General features: G+C 43.7%; 6 protein-coding genes across 6 annotated transcripts; 4 read left to right on the top strand and 2 right to left on the bottom strand.

The window, feature by feature from the left end:
* Positions 1-244: 244 nt before the first annotated feature.
* EAF02_009928 (uncharacterized protein) lies at positions 245-1,818 on the top strand (the record flags this gene model as incomplete). Its single annotated transcript, XM_038905976.1, has 3 exons — positions 245-361; positions 438-569; positions 754-1,818. 3 exons carry the CDS (start codon positions 245-247, stop codon positions 1,522-1,524), a joined length of 1,020 nt encoding a protein of 339 aa, XP_038754399.1. The 3' UTR covers positions 1,525-1,818.
* Positions 1,819-2,605: 787 nt separating this feature from the next.
* Positions 2,606-4,014, top strand: EAF02_009927 (uncharacterized protein; the record flags this gene model as incomplete). Its single annotated transcript, XM_038905975.1, has 2 exons — positions 2,606-3,540; positions 3,597-4,014. 2 exons carry the CDS (start codon positions 2,606-2,608, stop codon positions 4,012-4,014), a joined length of 1,353 nt encoding a protein of 450 aa, XP_038754398.1.
* A 2,686-nt stretch (positions 4,015-6,700) lies between these two features.
* EAF02_009926 (uncharacterized protein) lies at positions 6,701-8,631 on the top strand (the record flags this gene model as incomplete). The annotated part of the gene is made up of 2 exons (XM_038905974.1): positions 6,701-6,859; positions 6,913-8,631. The coding sequence occupies 2 exons, from the start codon at positions 6,701-6,703 to the stop codon at positions 8,629-8,631; spliced, it is 1,878 nt and encodes a 625-aa protein (XP_038754397.1).
* A 781-nt stretch (positions 8,632-9,412) lies between these two features.
* EAF02_009925 (uncharacterized protein) lies at positions 9,413-12,484 on the bottom strand. The gene is made up of 4 exons (XM_038905973.1): positions 11,113-12,484; positions 10,956-11,056; positions 10,727-10,896; positions 9,413-10,641 (listed from the first exon to the last, which is right to left on the bottom strand). Exons 1-4 carry the CDS (start codon positions 11,676-11,678, stop codon positions 9,595-9,597), a joined length of 1,884 nt encoding a protein of 627 aa, XP_038754396.1. The 5' UTR covers positions 11,679-12,484; the 3' UTR covers positions 9,413-9,594.
* A 1,336-nt stretch (positions 12,485-13,820) lies between these two features.
* Positions 13,821-15,684, top strand: EAF02_009924 (uncharacterized protein; the record flags this gene model as incomplete). The annotated part of the gene is made up of 3 exons (XM_038905972.1): positions 13,821-14,231; positions 14,287-15,396; positions 15,457-15,684. 3 exons carry the CDS (start codon positions 13,821-13,823, stop codon positions 15,682-15,684), a joined length of 1,749 nt encoding a protein of 582 aa, XP_038754395.1.
* A 1,264-nt stretch (positions 15,685-16,948) lies between these two features.
* EAF02_009923 (uncharacterized protein) lies at positions 16,949-18,289 on the bottom strand. The gene is made up of 2 exons (XM_038905971.1): positions 17,996-18,289; positions 16,949-17,941 (listed from the first exon to the last, which is right to left on the bottom strand). Exons 1-2 carry the CDS (start codon positions 18,132-18,134, stop codon positions 17,214-17,216), a joined length of 867 nt encoding a protein of 288 aa, XP_038754394.1. The 5' UTR covers positions 18,135-18,289; the 3' UTR covers positions 16,949-17,213.
* Positions 18,290-19,081: the final 792 nt, after the last annotated feature.

Raw genomic sequence — 19,081 nt, 5'->3', positions numbered from 1 at the left:
GTCATGACGAAGATCGTCTGCACATCATAGCCTTATGGCCCCTATAATGATTAGGTCTTACAGAAATCTACGTTCCTGCACTAATTAACGATGATCTTCGGGAGCTCCCTCCCACTAATAATACCACGTGTATACCCCTGTCTCTTATCGTTAGCTTATCGCAAACGCCAAAATTCATACGCGACGACATGACCCCATTCAACGGCTTCCCTTCCGACATCAATACTACTTTGAGCAATCAGTTATGTCGATACTCAATTACTGGACCGTTGCAGCATTGGTACTGGGCCTCGCCGCCTTTGCACCGGGCATCATGGGTATGCTTGGGCTGGGAGGAAATAAGTTCTTGGTGAAAGGGAAGGTATGATCAATTGTTTTATCTTCGCTGGCCGGATGCCTCATGTTTGTATAGATGTGCTAACACCTCGTCTCGATAGACAGTCCTCTTGACCGGCGCCTCAGAAGGAATGGGAAAGAGTGTTGCAATTCAATTGGCAAAAAAGGGAGCAAATGTGATAATTGTTGCGAGAAACGTCGGAAAATTGGAGAAAGCTATGGTGGAAATCAAGGTATTTTTTTAGTGTTTTTCGATTCTTCAAAGAGGCATAGTGAAGATTGGGGTGGTATTTGGGATTGAGGAGAAGGTCGAGGAGAAGAGATACTTGTATACCATTAAAGGTTCAAGGGGGCACTGGCAGGAGGAAGAAATACAAGAGCAAGGGCTTATAGATGGGTTCAACTAACACTTCACAGGCTGCAGCTCTCTCCCCATCAACGCAATCTTTCCACTTCATTTCCGCAGACGTCTCTATTCCCACCGAAGCCGCACGCATACTCGAAGAAGCCACTAAATTCAATTCTTCTAACCCTCTAGACATTGTCTGGTGTATCGCTGGCACTTCTACCCCCGGCTTCTTCCTCGATACGACTCCCCAGAAACTTCGCACACAAATGGACATAAATTATTGGTCTTGTGCAGATATGGCTCATTGCGTTTTGAAATCCTGGCTCTCCACCTCCAATGCCGAAAAGAAAGACCGACATTTAATCTTCACCAGTAGCGTTTTAGCTTTCTATTCCGTCGTGGGTTATACACCATATTCACCGACCAAAGCTGCGATCAAAAGTTTGAGCGATACTTTATATCAAGAAGTCCTACTATATCCCAATCCTCCACAAATTCACACAATTTTTCCAGGTACAATAGCTAGCCCAGGATTGGAGATCGAGAATCAAGGCAAACCAGAAATCACGCATTTATTGGAGGAAACGGATCCGATACAAACACCAGATGAAGTCGCGAAAAATGCGATTAGGGGCTTGGAAAGAGGAGAATATCTGATTACGGTGGGTTGGCTAGGAAGTATGATGAGAGCTTGCGCATGGGGAGGTAGTAGGAGAGGAAATTGGGTGTCGGATACGTTGGTTACATGGGTGACGAGTTTGGTTTGGGGGTTTGTCGGGAGGGATTTGGATGGAAAAGTTAGGAGGTGGGGGGAGGCAAAAGGGTTTAAAAGAAACTGAAATGTTATGTTGAGGCGGGGTTGCGCAAGAACCGGCCATTCGATAGGTCATGCCAATATCCCGGAAGAAAGTACAACTTTCAATAGAGGAGCTGCTGTATATAGCGCATCTATTCTTGAAGGTACTCAATCGTATCTGCGGAGCATAGTAGATGCACAAAAGTGTACTTCACCGTAGCTTACCGACGTATATAACACTAGCTACATTAATACCAAAATCTCAGGAGTCTGCGATGGTGCTGCTATCTGCTAAATCCACCACGGCACTGAAGGTTGGTACTGTGTGTTTTATGCCGCGATATTACGAGATATTCAATTCGCAAGTGCGAGATTCATGCGTAACCGTAGCACTGTGTCGATAGCGGGTGCGTATGTGGGTACGGAATTGGATCTTGATGAAGGAGTTGAGTCTGTTAGTGCTTGGTCCTTGTTCAAAGAAGCCAGATGCGTCGAAGAAGAGTTGTTTAAGATTGGACTGAAATGGGTCGATGGACAATTCCACACTGCCTCATCCAATTCTAGACTCGCCTTATTGAAAAGATGTATGGTTTGTTCAGTACTGCGATTGTCCATTGAATCCCCTTTCATTTTTCTGAGACGGATATAAATCAAGTCGAATAGGGTATTATAGGGGTTATTATGGCTACATATGTCACACAGAAAATAGGATTGGCTTGAATAGATACTGATACTGGTTATGAATTTCGGGACCTCTATGAATTTAATAGTCTTCAGGCCGAATAGCTTCAACAAAAACAAAAATTAACAAGCTTGTCAAGAACAAATTCCGAAGAACAAGGAACATATGGAATATTATGGACAGAGGCATCAATGATTTTTGTTTCTTTGTTTTCTAACAACAAAACGAATAGTCTCGTACTCGTACCTCGTGGCATTTACCTCCTATTGTTCCTTGCCATTGTTCTATCACTCCCATTTACCGAGATTTTTTAGAAAGAAATGGCATCTTATAACTGCCATGAAAAGATACTAATTATGCTCGGATATGTTTGGTTTGTCAGGCATATATGAAAATCACGCAATCCTATCTCATTTACTGCAATTGATTTGGCCACGGAATCATGGCTCCAGAAAAACGTACCGCAGACGACCATAATGTCATTATCATTGGTGCAGGATGGCAGGGTATTGCAGCCGCTAGGACATACCTCCAGCTCAAACCCAACATCAAACTGACTGTAATTGACTCTGACAGTAGCATCGGCGGAGTGTGGAGTATTGAGCGAAGCTATCCTGGACTCATTGCCGATAGTCCTGTTGGGTGCTATGAATTTTCCGACATGTGCATGGATGAAGATCCGGAGTTGGAAATGTGGAAGATAATTCCCGGTCATAAAGTGGGTGAATATCTTCGCAAGTTTTCCAAGAGATTTGGTATCGATGAACACCTCCGCCTTAATACGAAGGTCTTCTCGGCGGTCCCTGAAAATGGAACTGATGGCGTCAAGAGGTGGAGTCTAGAAGTGCAGACAAAAGGAAAGGAAAAGGAATTTCTCAAGTGTGAGAAATTGATTGTAGCAAGTGGACCTTCTTCGGATCCAAGAATGCCGGATCTCGACACGAGTCAATTCAATGGACCTGTCTTTCACTCTCTTTATCTTGGTGCACGACATGCCGAGCTTACTGACGACAAAATCAAACATGTTACTGTAGTCGGAGGCAACAAATCGGCTGCGGAAGTCGTCAATCTATGTGCAACCGCAGGAAAGAAAGTTACTTGGTTAATACGAGAAGGTGGTGCTGGTCCAGGAATGCTTATACAAGCGAGATCGGGAGGGGTACATACCGCCGCCATTGCATTCTCCAGATGGGCAGGGCTAACGGTTCCATGCTTGTTGAGAACTCATGGATTTTGGTATTGGCTTTTACATAGTGGTCTCTTTTGGCCCGGTATCTGGCTGATTGGAAAATATTGGGAGTGGGCTTCTCACTATATGTTGAAAGGTCTCTATGAACAGAGCGAGAATGCTAAGAAAATCGCACCTGATTTACAACAGTAAGATATGTTTGCTGCGGTGAACTTTACTTTACTACTTTACTAATGAAACACAGTCTCTTTTGGTCGACATCTGCACCTTCCTTCCTTCAAGAAGGCAGTACCTTGTTCGAAAAGCTGAATGAAGGAATACTTATAGATGTCCAGCGCACGCATATATCCAAGGTTAATTCCAACAGTGTCACTCTCGATAATGGTACTCACCTTGCTACTGACGCAATAATATTTGCCACTGGGTGGAATTTAACGTTTTCCAAATTCTTCACACCCGAAACGCGTCTTGAGCTGGACCTTCCAATTCCATTTGGTTCGGAACCTCCCACTCTGAAGGAATATTGGAAAGAACTCGATCTCGAAGCTGATCAATGGGTTCATAAAACCTTTCCCTTCTTATCCAACCCACCTAAAACTTATGAAACTCCGCCGGACCATACACCATATCATCTCTATCGCCAATCAATTCCACCAGCCTAGCTACCCGCAACGATCGATCTCTCATTTTCCTCGGCGTCCTAGCATCTCCTCAAATCCCAACCTATGCTGAACTTTCTTCGCTGTGGAGTATCGCCTATCTCGAGAACATGCACGCTCCCGAGATCGATAAAGTATTCCGTGACAAATTGACCATGGATCTCGATACCGCGCGGGCAAATGCATTTATGAAGTGGAGATATAGACGAGCGGGGATTATCGAACCGAATGTGGGAGCGGAGGTACAGGATCTTTGTGATTTGCTCTGTGAGGAATTGGGGGTGGAAGCGAGGAGGAAAGCGAAGGTTGGGGGATGGAAAGGTTCGTGGAATGAGTGGTTTGAGCCGTATCGAAGTATGGATTATAAGGGGATTGTGGGGGAATTTTTAGAGGTGGTGAGGAAAAGGGAGGAGGGGAAAGCTAAGAGTGAGTAGAGGGGATCTGGGTCTGGTGTTTGTATGTGATAAAATGCGTTACCCTTTCTTTGGGAACAGGTGCTTGAAGCATGTTGCCTTGCATTTTGATATCGCTTTCCAGATCTTGGAGCAGCTTGAGAATAAAAATTGATGTTTGTTATTTACACATGATACGTAGCATTAAAATTAAATTTCTTTCGTCAAAGAACGTGTAAAATACATGAAATACGTCCCGAGAGATCTTTTGGCAGGTAGAGCAGAGAATTCTAATGAAGCGTAAATGCTTCACTCGTCCAATTCATCTATAGTCACCAATGAACGCCGCCGTAGACTTTGCTCCCACCATCGCAAAACAAGGGGATCTCATTTAGTAACCGAGTCGAAGTTCCACCCTGGTGGATTATACTTCCATGATATGTTAGTTATGCGACAAGTGCAAAGATGAGGGTAATAATACATTAGCTAATTAATGAATATGAGAAATCACGGAAGATATGATCATTCATGCTTTTTTTGATATTCAAATTGACGTAAATTAATAGGGAGTATCCGGATAGCCTTCCTGACTTTTCCATGTATCTCGCCATTCTCCCGCTTCACTAGCCGGAGAAGACAAAATGAGATTTGCAACAAACGGAGGACAGTGCTCCACTACTGCAATGAGATTCACTCTAATGATCCCACTCCAGGTATTCGTTTACAAGGACCGCTATTTCCAGAATTGACTGTACCTCTTCCATCGCAATACATATACTCACCGATCGCCAACCCTTTCTAATCTGTTCCAACACCATTGAGTCTTTGACGTGGACGAAAAGTGCTCCAAATATCACAGACCCCGGATATCTCTTTGGTATACCATCTCCGAATAACCCAAAGCAGCTTCTCAGAGCGCATTGCCCTCTCATCATCTTCGAACTTTCGCTCCACCGAAACAAAATCTCGCAGTTCCGAATGACCTCCCTACCTGTGTGAATCATATTTCAACCACTTCACCATATCTGTGCTTGCACTCAACGTAGGGTGACCCAAAACCAAAAGATCATTCAACTTCTTTTCAAAGCCAATAAAGAATCTGGGGAACCTCAAACATTCACACTCATGAAACTTGACAAGTGTGCCCAGCATCCTGAGAAGTTTGTGCAGCACAGTGAATTTCACTCTGTGGAGAGCTGGAATTTGGGAACCTCATTACTCAGTCAACTAGCTTGTAGAATTCATGCTTCACCAGATGGATCAAGGTTATAAGAAGCTCAAAAATATACTGATGCAAACTTGATGCAAGCTTTATGCACCATCTCCTCATCAAATTAACTGCTCAACTCAACGAGAAACAAGACTTCCTGATACCAGGAAACCAGGACACCAGGAGATCAGAAGTGTGTGATCTCCAACAAGCAAGCAGATGACTTCAGCACTTTGACAAAGTCCAAAGTACAGAATTCCCAAGGTCATTGAGGAGTCCATCTATCATCTGCTCATATCCCTTCATGGAAATGGTGAGTCGATGATTCACAGATCAGGTTCCATCTTATCATATGTATGACAAGGGAAGTGAATCCATTTTCTGAGCATATCTTCTGTTCCAAGTTGTTTTTGATCTCAGCAACCTTTGCACTACCACACACAACATAACTTCAGGTAAGGGGACAATTGCATTCTTGGAGATCATTCACAGCTGGTCTCATATATACAATTGGGGTTTGAAGATATCTGGACACCAACAGGAGTATACATGCATACATCCATCATCATCTCTTTGAACTAAAGTTCTCAAGTAACATATGTGGGTTTGAATGGATTTCTGATAACAACAACTTCAAACTTCGAGCAGCATCACTCAAGCTCTTGAGCAACTTACCTTTTCCTCAACGCCGAGACTCTAGCCTGTTCAAAAGAGTTAGCTCAATTTTGATTTTGAACTTTCCCACAATCTCAAAATAATACTGTTTTACAATTTGGAATTTACACACACACCACCTCTTTATTGACCTTGATCAGAGACCTGGACTTTCATCAACTCTATAAGGCTGCGGTCCAGAACCATAGCTTTATTGTTTTCTATACTCTTGAAATTATCACACTTCTTTTTTCGAATATAATCGATCTCGGCTGTGTTCTTAAATCACTTTATTCACCTTGCCGAAGGTCATCACTTTCAAGCGGTCGCATTCTGCCGGTTGATTCTTTCTGTCCTCCATCACACGCCAACGACACCTCGCACTTCTTGGAATCTCAATAAAACTCGGTTTCATCTGCTATCCAGTATCAAGATGCGACACTTGAACATTATGTTGACAATTTTGGTCGTCTGCCTATGTTCTTTTTTGAGCATGGCAGATGGCTCAAGTTCGAGTATAAGCGTGAACGTTCTCACTCTTACATCATATACTACCGTCTCACCCGCTCCTATTGTCGTAACATCCTCAGAAGTATGTTTTCCGCGATGCCAAACCAATGCGGTCGATGCTAACAAATGTTTTAGTTTGTGACGCCAGCTGACCAGATTCCTGTCACCTTGACTTCTGCACTGATCGTTGTTTACACAGTCTATCCAGAAAATGAGTCTCCAGTAAGAGAAACTGCGACTCAATTTGAATACCCTACATACCTTCCAGCGGTCGCTGCAACTCTTGTAACATTATCAACCAGCACTACGAGCCTTCCTATCCCACAGACAACTGATGACTCGAACACCGTTCAGACTGATAGCTCAAGCACTGTCGAAACTAGTAGCTCGAGCGAAGTTGACAAAAGCACTGGGCCAACAACATCTTTCACTCGGTCGGCGACTTCGACAAGTAAGCCAAGTACTACACCGACCTTTTCTAAAACATCATCGTCGTCAATAGCAACTGGCACATTGGTATCAACTCCGCCAAACGATAATGCCAGTAAGTCGATTCCAAATGTGGCGATTTTAGTGCCTGCCATCGTCGGCGCCATCCTCGCTATTGCTGCGCTCGGTTTACTTCTATGGTGCTTACATCGAAGGAATTTGAAGAAGAGAGGCAATAACGCGTCGAGCTCCACGGCATTGAGACATAGAAGCATTTATGATGGAAATAACCGTTGCTTAAACACAGGAAATACAGTTTCACGCCAAGCCGGAAAATCACGAGAGGATCGTTTAAGTGTCTTAGATACCCTGGGATTGACTGACAAAAAGTTGTGGCCATCTTGGCCTTTCGGTGACAAGATGACCTTGGGAACTGGTGCTATCAAACAAGCAATGATGGGAGCTGCAGTACCAGTTGCTTCAAGACCACCACGACCGGTAAGATCTTATGAGCATGAGTTGCAGTTTGTCACTAGTCCTCGGCCAGCCGAACTTCCAGGCGATCCTACATTATCCGAAAATAAAATTTCGACGGAACACCAACCACAAACTGAGGATGGTACATCCGTCGCGCCTCCAATTCCTCCAAAGTCTCCAGATAGGGACCTCAAGCTGTATGGAAGAAATGCCACTGGACATGCTTCACCTGGGTCGGAACCTGCAAATGTTAAGAAGAGCATCGATAATTCATCATTGCCACAATGGTCAAATTTTGACGGTCATCTGTCAAACCAAAGTGCTGAACTTCACGGAGCAGTCGCATCCCCTTCTACGCCAACTACAGCATGGCCACATGGCAGCAATCTACAAGTTAACCCGCCCGCACTCCCCCAGATTCAGAACAACTCGGTTACAACACCAGCAAAGGCATGGGTCGAACCACCATCACGATTCTCTACTCCCTCAAATAACTCTACTTCGCCCAATGCAACTTCAAATGGCAGCGCCGACACCAGTCCAAAGCAGTGGGTTGAGCCAATTTCAAATTCCGCCACTGGAACTAGAAATCGTGCGTATAATGCCATCCCACCTTCCCCGACAGAAGCAGATACTCTGCGTACTGTCGCAGAACGCGACAACACCTTGGCAATGCTCGAGGGTCGTCAAAAGGCTCACGTAACTGCAAGCATCTCCGGTATCTTTGGTGGAAACGAACAGTTGAGACTCTATAATGAATCCGTGAAGAGAGCTAGAAGAAGAAGCTTGGAAAGAAGGGCAGAGCTCCAAGCCAGGTTCCCATTCACTAGGGCACCCGTACCAGGCACGGTTACAGATACTACCCATGACGTGTCGTACACTCCAACAGATGCCGGAACTTCAATCCAACGTGTTGACAAAGACAATGGTTTTGGGGGATGGATGTAAAGTTTTCGCTGTCGTAATGATAACGAAGTCATGACTACATGATTACTGCGGTGAAGCATCAAAGGCGTTCGTAGATTCAAACAGAGACACTTCTCATGGAGCTTTCACTAACTGTCCTTTTTCCTTTCTTTTGTATTTACTTTCTTTGTTCCTGGATCACTTGAAGGTTGATTAAAAATTGAAGGATGGTGGCTTTGGTAAATGAATGGATTGATGGATTGATGGACTTGAGGAATAATATGGGATGATTGACTGAGAAAGCTCTTGCCGATGAGGGAGAGAAAGCAAATTCAAGAAGCAAACCTTCTATCTCTTTCTCCTTGAGAATCTTCAGAAGCATGAATCATCATGAATCGAAATGAGATTTCCTTAGTGTAGATACACAATTGATAGAAATCAGAATAAAAAGTATTACAATACGAATTTAGTTGAATTTGGTGAAAAAGTAAAGATTGAGGGATGAGGTCGGAACAAATTTTAGTACTTTCCGACATTCCCGAAGATTACCCTTTCGATTGTCTTTCAAGCCTCTTGATCTCCATATTGTATGTGTATATCACTATATCACTTCAACACACAACTTCAATCAAAGCATTTTATCCTATACTACATCATTTGTTTAGTATCTCGTCTAGTCAGGAGTATAATGGTGTTGAATCAGTTGCTTTGAAATCATCAATGCTTGCCGAAATCTCGTCAATCTTGATAGTTGTCTGTAAGGTGAGCATGTGCAATGTTTTGATTCAGTCAGTCACATTGCTCACAGAAGATACATAGAATGGGAATTTAATAATATATATTTCCGCCGAAGAACTTTTCGTAGATAACTTCATAAGTAATTGGTCCGCCATCCACCTATCCGACCTTTTTATGCCCAGCACAAATATGTGGTATTTATTCCCATGATATCCGAACACAAACGCCTGTACGCCAGCCCTATTCTAGCCATCGGGAATCACAACCCTACTTTAAAGCCAAGCTTCTTCTAACCTCCAGACTAACTCCTTTACTACCTCCACCCATCTGTCCCATCAGCCCCTGTCTCTCAGCAAAAACTCCCTCTTCTCTTTCTCTCTGATTATCCCTCATCAACCCTTGCATTTCCACCTCTTCCATGTCATCTTCCTCCCCTTCCAAGAATATTTCATGTCCACTTCCCTCATAAACCCACATAGCTGTTACACATCCCGCCGCAGCGACCACTGCCGTTTCCCACCATGCCCATCCCACTACTCCCTTTTCCAACCCCCGTCCATACCATATTCCACCTACCACCGGTCCCACTGTGCGGAAGCCCGCTGAGACTGATTGTCCAATTCCGTGTATCGTACCCAAAACAGAAGGATGAGGCGAACAATTGTTCAATAAGATAATCGTAGCAGGAAGCGTAAAAGTTCTCGCTGAAACAGCAAGTAAAAGTACAAAGAAAATTCCAATCCAGATGGCAGGTCCGGCAGCAGGCGCAGGTGCCAAAGTACTGGAAGGCAATACAGCCAAATATGGAGCAACGAAATAAGCGATGGGGAACAAAATTAGAAAAAATCGAAAGCAAAGGAGAGTACCAAGTCTTGCGTGAACAGGTGGATAAAGAAGAACTTGTAGAGCCATGCCAAGGACGCCGAGAATGGATGTTGCAAAGCCGACTGTTGCGGCAGGCATACCGAGACCACCGGTGAATACAAAGGGAAGAGATCGTGAATCTTTGGAAGTAGGTCGTGGAGTGGAGAGAAAAAGTGACCAGATATTTGTGAAAGCTCCAAGATGGAAATCAAAGAATGCGCCGGTAATCAAGGTAAAGATTACGTTTTTGTTCCAGATGCGATTAAAGGGTAATTTGTTTGCGGTGGGACGAGTAATTGATTTAGGTTCGAAGTTCTCGAGGCTATCAATTGAGGTCTCGAGATGAGAGTAATCAATCGGGGCAACAATAGTTCCAAACCCTATTGATTGTTTAATCCGATTCATCAAATTAATTCCGTAATCAAATTGGCCACGTGCCGAAGGAAGTGTCTAAGATGAAGCTACAGGTTAGCATCCGTATCCGTATATGCGGGAGTGGAGACGTGAAGATGTATCCCACGTCAAGAGCACGTACCTCTTCTAGACCTAAGAATACGATGGCGCCGGTAGTTGCTAAGAAGACGGCATTGAGAATACCAGGAAGAGCATAGGGATATGATTTAAGCCACTCAAATCCGAATGCAGCTTGGTCACCGAAAAGACCAGGGAGTGTCATTGCTGGATCTGCAAGTAATCCACCCATAACTATGAGCAATATTAGTACATGATGATGTGATTGATGCAATATATATATATAAACATACCTGGACCCAATATACCAGCCACATTGAAACTCATGGGCAAGAGCAAAAATGCCCGGGATTGATATTTCTTCTCTTTGGTGAACTCTGCAACCATGGTACGTCTAATTGAGACAGTTTAGCTATTGTGCATTTGAAATTGAAGAATCTATGAACTAACATTATTCCAACAGTACCATTGATAGCACCACCAAAGGCACGAAACAAAGCCGCTTGCCAAAACGTCGTCGAGAAGCCATATCCCATACATGAGATGGCCGTTCCAATCAGCCCAATCATGAGAACCATCTTCCTCCCCCAAGCATCAGCGGCTTTACCCCATAGCACCGCAGTACAGACCTGAGCTCCAGTGAAACAGCCTTGCAAGATCCCCGCCTGTGACGAAATAGCAGCATCAGACAAGCCAGGATCGAAGCTCTTCAACTGATAGAACATATAAGCTTGCAATGAGGCAATTTGCAAGAAATCTACCAATCTAGAGAAGAAGAGGATGGCTAATTGATCTTTCCGAGGTAGTGACATCCATGTCACTGCTTGTGGTTTGGGACCAGATGCTTCTGAATCGGGCTCAGAGGCAGTACTAGGCCGTGAATCGAAGAACTCACGTGGGGACGGAGGGACGAGAGAGGTATGTCTGCGATGAAAGCCACTTACCCCTCCTCTATGCTCGGGCAAGGCCGGTGACCATAAAGGTGTTGGGATATTGTTTTTCTCCGACATAGTCATTAATTTTCAAACAAAAATTGATAAATGATGATAAAATGAAACGGAACCCCCAGAATACAGAAGAAAAAAATCAACAAGCCAGAATTCGGATGATTCGAGTCAATAACTAAACCAGAGCAGAGAAATATGTTGGATGGAAAATCATGAAGCGGCTCGGTCCAGAATTGTGCCAAGCTATCAAATGAATGCAAAGAAAGGATAGAACGGAAAGAAAAGATGGATCAAAGGAGGAAAGCACATTCCAAAAGTAGTAGAAAAGAAATCCTGTTATTCGATCTTCTTCAATCACCCGTTTCGGACGTCCTCCTCTACTCGGAGGTTATTATTATTATCCTTCTTCCTCGTGGACAATCTGAAATTCCCTTTACTCTATACCTACTTTATCCTTGCTAGTCGTGTGAAAATGTGTGCGTATGGGATATACATCATCGTCAATTTCAAAATTAAGCTTGCCCCATAGCTTTGTACTCTTTAGGTGAGGCTTCATGGAGCAGGAAAATGGTTGGTTGCCTTTGTGATCCACCTGAGATTCCAAGTTCCCGAATCCTACATCCAAGGACCAACTCTCCAAGCCTCCCATGGTTCTGCACTTTCGCAAAGGCAAAGGCCTTTGGTTCTCGGCTTGTTTCTTCTTTTTTGGATCACCACTCAAGAGTTCTTGTTTGATATTCGTCCGACTCAAATAGGGATAAGCATAAGAAAAAGCAGATAAGCAAGGATAGATGTTAGTGTAAGTCAGCAGCAAGGTAATGAAAGTGTCACAGATGATCGGGAAGAAGCTCAAGGGTTGGCCGGTGTTTGAATGTTCAATGCTTGTTAGTCCTCAGTAGTCAGTGTTTACGCGGCACTAAAATTTTATTAGAACTTGGAAAAGAATCCCCACTGTAACCCCATGTGCTGGAGGATAGCGGTGCCTACCTAGTAATCATGGGTGATAATAAAGACACACCTCTCTCACATCTAACGGGAAAAGGGCAATTTATGGAGGTTTATGGAAGTTGAATACCTGGGACCTACCTACGGAGTAGTATCTCAATTCATATGATAGTAATTCGAGAGTGATTGCTTCCGGGACCGAAGAACAAGGAACCTTCCACTTCTTGAATTGAAATTATTGGGCAATGGGCAAGTTGTTCACGACGATCATTTGACGTGTATCCGTGACAATTTGTCTTAAATAGGTACTAATTTATTGCATCCAAAAGATGGGTTTATATGAAACGATGGTCAACTTTGTATGAGAATTAAATAAGGATGTGTGGAGGATATCAAACCACGCTTCAATGCTTAATCATGTTTCTTCTATTGATAGACATTTGTAATTTGTGTGGAGCTTAATACATCAAGTTGATTGATTACCTAGTTGGAATTTGATACATACGTCGGCACCATGATAAACCTCCACAAAGCTGTACTATGTATGGACACCTACCTACCTGGCTTTGATGGCAATGATTAGAAGCGCGAAAAGACAAGCGCCCATCCGAAAAGTCTTGGCGCGTCGTAATTGGCTCCACCGTGTTCATGTCCCCTGTTGGCTTTCTAGAAGTTTTTCCTTCACATTTCCTTCCCTTCCTCCCTTCCCAGTGCACATACGCTCGGATCCCAGAACCACATTTCCATACATCAGCATCTATATTCCATCCAACGCTACTCCTAATATGACATTTCCGTGAAACCCATTACGAATTTCCAATTGCTATCATGCATGCGTATATCTACGGAATACGCTGTACGCTCTACCTCAATCATGTTCCTTTCTACTAAACTCCCTTGTACGCGATTCTATACGCGCCATCCTCAAGACTACTGCCTGACGTATGGCATTATCATTGTGTCTTCCTTCAGACAACAGGATCCAAGCTTGGAGGCTCCCGATTTTTAAGGTACAGCTTCCACTTCGCAATGAATAGCAGTTCCAATCACCCTTCGGACCCACATACACATAGTAGGACTCGTCCAGCTTTTCATGCTGCTATGGGGTAAAGTATTTCTGCTTGCCGGTTGCCCTCTATATCCTGGTAGGTTTTGATCCGATCACTTCCCCTTGTGTATCATTATTCGTTCTTTTCCATACTCGTACTTTCATGAGCAAATGTCACACTTCTTTCTATTCTTTTGTTTCTTTTCCATCAGGTTACCATGGGGTTGAAAGTATTATTGCTGTTTTCGCTTCTCGCCTCTTTCTTACCCGTCTTCGCCGCTGCTGAGTTGGGCGCTCTCCATGGGGACGATGCTTTTGATGCCGGCAGCTATGGATCTTATCCAATCCGTACCTACATGTCAACCGATGTCGTATCCCCGCGTTTGAACATTTTGCGATCGAGCGCATTATGCCGAAATGATTTGTATTGGGTATTAAGCCCTCGCGGGAGTTCTGTCAGTGAACCGGGTGCAATGATTTTGGATTCAGCAGGAAATTTAATTTGGACCAAGGGAGGCTATGATCAAGTCTACAATCTTCAGGTACAGGAATACATGGGAGAAAAATATTTGACATTCTGGGCTGGAACAGATGCTGTGCAGGGACACGGTGCAGGAACTTATTATATGGTCAGTATAGGTTGTCTCGTATTTGTAAATCTTTGCCCACACTAAATTTGCGCAGCTCGATAAAAACTACAAGGAGGTTCACCACGTCGTTGCAGCAAACGGTCTCGCGGGCGATCTACACGACTTCACCATCACCGAAAATGGTACAGCCTTGATTACCATTTACGATGTTGTTGTAGCCGATTTATCATATGTTGGAATACCACAAGGATACGTTTGGGATTGTGTCATACAGGAAATTGATTTGGCCTCCGGAGAGCTCCTTTTTCAATGGAGAGCGGCAGATCATTATCTCATCTCCGATACATATAAAGAAATGCCAGCGGGAAATGGAGGAGTAAACTCTGCTTTCGACTTCTTTCACATAAACAGTATTGACAAGGATTCTAAAGGCAATTATCTTATTTCCAGCAGATATTTCCATTCCCTCACCTACATAAACGGGACAAATGGGGATATCATTTGGATTCTTGGAGGCAAGAAAAATATGTTCACGGATCTTTCTGGGGGTCTAGCTACCAATTTCGCATATCAACATGATGCTCGCTGGCGTCACAATCGTACCGCCATTTCTCTGTTCGATAACGCAGGAGATGATGCTCATCCCGGAAACGCTACACGTGGACTCCTCGTCTCGCTCGATGAAATCAACATGACGGTAGAAGTCATTCGTGAATACATGAATCCAAACGGTGTCCACGCTATCTCGCAAGGAAATCTACAGATTCTCGAAGATGGGCATGTAATCATGGGTTATGGAAACACAGGCGCATTCACTGAATACGCCCCCAATGGAACCGCGATCTGTGATGTACACTTCGGACCACAAAGTCGTTATGGCGCTGGAGAAGTCCAATCATATCGAACCTTTAAATTCGATTGGCATGGATGGCCCACGACTGACCCTGACGTACGAATATTGACTAATGGAGACGATTGGTTGAGCTTTTATGTGAGCTGGAATGGAGCAACGGAAGTCACGAGATGGTTATTACAAGGAGCCGATGAGTCTGAAGCAGAAGAGGAAGAGTGGAAGACTCTGGATTATGCCGACAAAACCACTTTTGAGACGGAGTTCGAAATTCATCGTTTGTATCCGAGATACTTAAGAGTGAAGGGAATAGGAAGCTACAATAACGTCACGGGAGAGGAAGAGTTATTGGGGGTAAGTTCTTCTCTGGACGTAAATTTGGAACAGGTAAGGCTGACTCATCTCTTTTGTTAGACTTCAAGAATCTTTAATGCTAATACCGGTATGCAGATTTGGTCATTGAAGCCGGTGAGATTAGAGGGGTCGAGTAGTTGGCCATTACTCACATTAATGGCGTTTGCGGGGGTGACTGGGCTAGTGGTGGGAATCAGAGAAGCAGTGATTTGGAGGAGAAAGAAGAGGGGAGCTAGTTTATTGAGGTGGAGGCCTAGGGGTTTGGGGGTTCCATTGTTATCTGGGTAGCGTATGGGTTCTGGGAAAGGGCGAATATCATTGGGAACATATGGGGGGAGTTTTGGCTGGGAATTTGTTTCTGTATATAGGACACATATTTTTTTTTCTCGAAGTTTTACTTGTTTGTATAGTCATCTCTCCAAAGGGAGAGAGCTGGAGATACCATTGCAAATATTTACATAGATACCTATTTGAATTTGAATTTAAATTCAAATAATGATATAATTCAAACCTGCGCACTTGGTGCACCGTTTTATTCCAACGATGTTCATCCGATATACTGTAAATCGCACTCCTTACCATTAACAGCCCAACATCGACAGCAATCGCACATCCTATCCTTTTTCCACACCCACAACCACACCCCATTATAATGACCCCCAACATAGAAAGCGCACGCAATGAAAATCCATGCCCAAAACAGAACGACTCACGCATGTGAAAAGCACAGACGAAACACCAGGAAACACGAATCGTGAGCTCTTGGTGGTTTAGTATATTCCATTATTCGTCCTCTGGCCGCGTCATCTTGGCGGTAGGATATGGAGTACCTAGGTAGATATGCGATTTTGTTGAATGGGTATGGAATGAGTGTGAGTGAGTTTGCGTTTGAGTGTGGTTTAGGAGAGGGGGGATGGGAGATATGTGTAATTGATTGGGAAGATATGTATGAAGGTATGTATGTATATGGTCCATTTAAATGTAATTATTTATTACACAGCCTATGATTTCATATTGAGATTTCATATTGAGATTGAGATTGACGTCCAAGGCGTTCTCGCATTTTCTCGGGTCCGAGAATTGATATCCAATCTTATCTTATCGATCTCGTCCATTCCTTTTCTAGGTTCTACCCTACACATTACTATACGAATAAGGATAGGTGACCTCGGGATGTTAAGTTATGTACCTATGTGTCCACTTGTCAGAATTTTGCAGTTCGGGGCGGGCTTTATAACTTTTTATAAGATCCGAGGTTCTCCTAATGCATGAGTGATGGATGAATGCATGGATCTGTTGTTGTGATGCTCATGCTAATTGGTTTGTACGGTACGGAGTGTATTTATCAAATATTGGCATTGGTCGGACCTGAGGATTGGGTGTTCCGAAGCGAGGATGTTTGTGCTAATTATTAGTGTACAAGTACCTACTAGGTATGTGTTATACAAATTCAACACCGAACGGCAAGATATGATACCTACTAAAAGATCCCTAAAATGAGATAATTTAAACATCGAATCGAATTTCCATGTTTTTTAAAGAAATAAATTCAAAACGTCCTCGAAAGGTGGGATATAGGTATGCTACCACTTATATACAGAATCCAATTGAATGACCCAACAAAATGAAAGGCTAGAATATACCATATGCAAGCCTGTGCTGTATGTACATTGTTCTAGCCAGAACCCAAAACCCCAATGATGATGCTTGATGTAAAGATATACAAGCCATTTTTCCCAATCCCAATTTTTCACCCGTTCGTAGCTCCTATCTTCTTTTCCGAAGTCTCCCGCTCCCCCTCCATAATCCCTCTTCTTCTACAACATGTTCCAGATCCGCATCAAACAAACATATGCGAATCCGCACCCAACCACAATGCAGAAGTATCTGAACAAGACGTTCATCAACTGACACCTGTTTCTCCACCTCGAACGATCAATGAAATCATTGTTATCATTAACCTTTGGGAATGGTCGATCCTTAGGAACTGCCTCTCCTAAGAACTCGCACAAATTCTCCCATCCGTCTGTGATCTTATATTCCAATAATTTTCCCTCGCCAGCTGGACCCATAGCCTTGACGATATTCCTGACATTCTCATAATGTTCGGTGTAGATTTGTTTTCCCTGGTTCTCAAAATCGCCTTTGAAGAAACAATCGAAGAATTCTTGCAACATAGGTTTATACATGCTGGCGGCCCAACTCCAGCCCTTCAACTTCTCAAGCTCCCAATCCTTGACGCGCCAATTGACAGTCTTGAGAGTAGATGCGTGCCAGGAATCGACGTCGCGGTTGGTGAGGATGATTTTAGCTTCTGGGTACGCGGCGATGAGTTCGGAAGCGAAGGCAACGGCAGGCCAATCGCAAACAGCTTGGCAGTGGCCAAGGAGCTGATCCCAGTCTGCGCGGGTGAAGGCGGGGCCGTTGTGGTATTTCGCATCGAATGCATCGCGCCAGAGGAGACAGTCGGGAGGATTCTCGATACTGGCTGACATCATGTGGTAGGTGTCTACGTAGCCCAATTCGCGCATTGCAGCTCTCATTGCTGGGGGTTTGTTAGTGTTTTGTTAAGAGGGTGAGTCTAGAAGAGAATACGAACATGCAGTTCCGGTTCTACCCAGACCGAGAATGAGAACTTTCATGGGTACTCTACGGCGGCAGTTGCGACGGTTGATATCGGTGTCTGCAGTGAAGATATCCGTGATAGGTTTTGGTGTGTAGAGACGTGAGTTCGCCATCGTGAAGAGATGTGATATGATTTGTATGTGAACGAATGGTATGGTATAGCAAGTCAAATAGCTGATTTATTCAAAGAACGAGCACATGGGTATCTTGAGAAATGAAAAGCAGACTGAGATACAAGAAAAAGATGGTGAGAAAAGATGTAAAAGCAGATAGAGATGATATAAAAAAGAATTCTAGCAGAAATCAACCTACAAACGAACCTCTATATCTATCTGATAAAGAAAGTTTACGGCCAAGGTCTTTTCTGGCGGGTAGATCCATAATAGCATATCAACCCCTTCTCGTGGATTTTCAGGAACAAGGACCTCTAGAATTACGTAGACAGACCTTCTAGCCAGGATGGACCGGTTGGACCATACCACCATCTCAACATGTAACATTGGAGACTCGCGGCTTGATTATCTTGTCTGGACTATAGGTGGAGAGATATAGGGAGGAATTGTGGGGGTGCTGGATATTTCAGGAGATTGGGATGAATATTAGATTGACGGGAAGCGCGCGTTCGTCTGTGAGTTCTGGAGGGAGATTCCAGACTATCTTCACTAGAAGCTGTAGACAACCGTGCATATCCTTGAAATGATATTTCATCTATCTTTACCATTGTTTGGTACTTGGTCTAGCCATAATTACTAGAAAGCAGAAGTTGCCAGCTAGAAAGGAGAAAATAAAATACTAGGATGTCGTGACTTGCGATGGAGGAAATTCTGATAAGCCTAGAAGGATGTTCCAAAATTAACACAAGGAGCGTCTACCTGCGCGTAACCTTCGTGCGTACATTCCTCTTTCCGTAGTACGAATTATATGAGCCTCCAAAACTTAAAAACAGAAACAATTCGCCCCCCTTTGTCATTTATTTGTACAACTCATCCAAGTAAAAGATATTCGAGAGCGCGTATCAAATACATGAATGATTTGCTAATATGGTACCAGACGTATTTCC

The sequence above is a fragment of the Botrytis sinoallii genome (genome assembly GCF_014898435.1).
Source record: "Botrytis sinoallii strain Bc 23 chromosome Unknown BSIN_022, whole genome shotgun sequence".
Taxonomy (NCBI): Eukaryota; Fungi; Ascomycota; class Leotiomycetes; order Helotiales; family Sclerotiniaceae; genus Botrytis; species Botrytis sinoallii.
The sequence above is the reverse complement of the archived record's forward strand: the minus strand, read 5'-3'. Positions and strand labels throughout refer to the sequence as shown.

Excerpts from the sequence above, each read along its gene's own strand:
- EAF02_009925 (XM_038905973.1), bottom strand. The coding sequence starts at position 11,678 with ATGACTATGTCGGAGAAAAACAATATCCCAACACCTTTATGGTCACCG. Across the intron at positions 11,057-11,112 it reads AATGGTACTGTTGGAATAAT|ACGTACCATGGTTGCAGAGT; the intron begins GTTAGTTCATAG and ends TGTCTCAATTAG. Across the intron at positions 10,897-10,955 it reads GGCTGGTATATTGGGTCCAG|TTATGGGTGGATTACTTGCA; the intron begins GTATGTTTATAT and ends TATTGCTCATAG.
- EAF02_009923 (XM_038905971.1), bottom strand. The coding sequence starts at position 18,134 with ATGGCGAACTCACGTCTCTACACACCAAAACCTATCACGGATATCTTC. Across the intron at positions 17,942-17,995 it reads GGGTAGAACCGGAACTGCAT|CAATGAGAGCTGCAATGCGC; the intron begins GTTCGTATTCTC and ends ACAAACCCCCAG.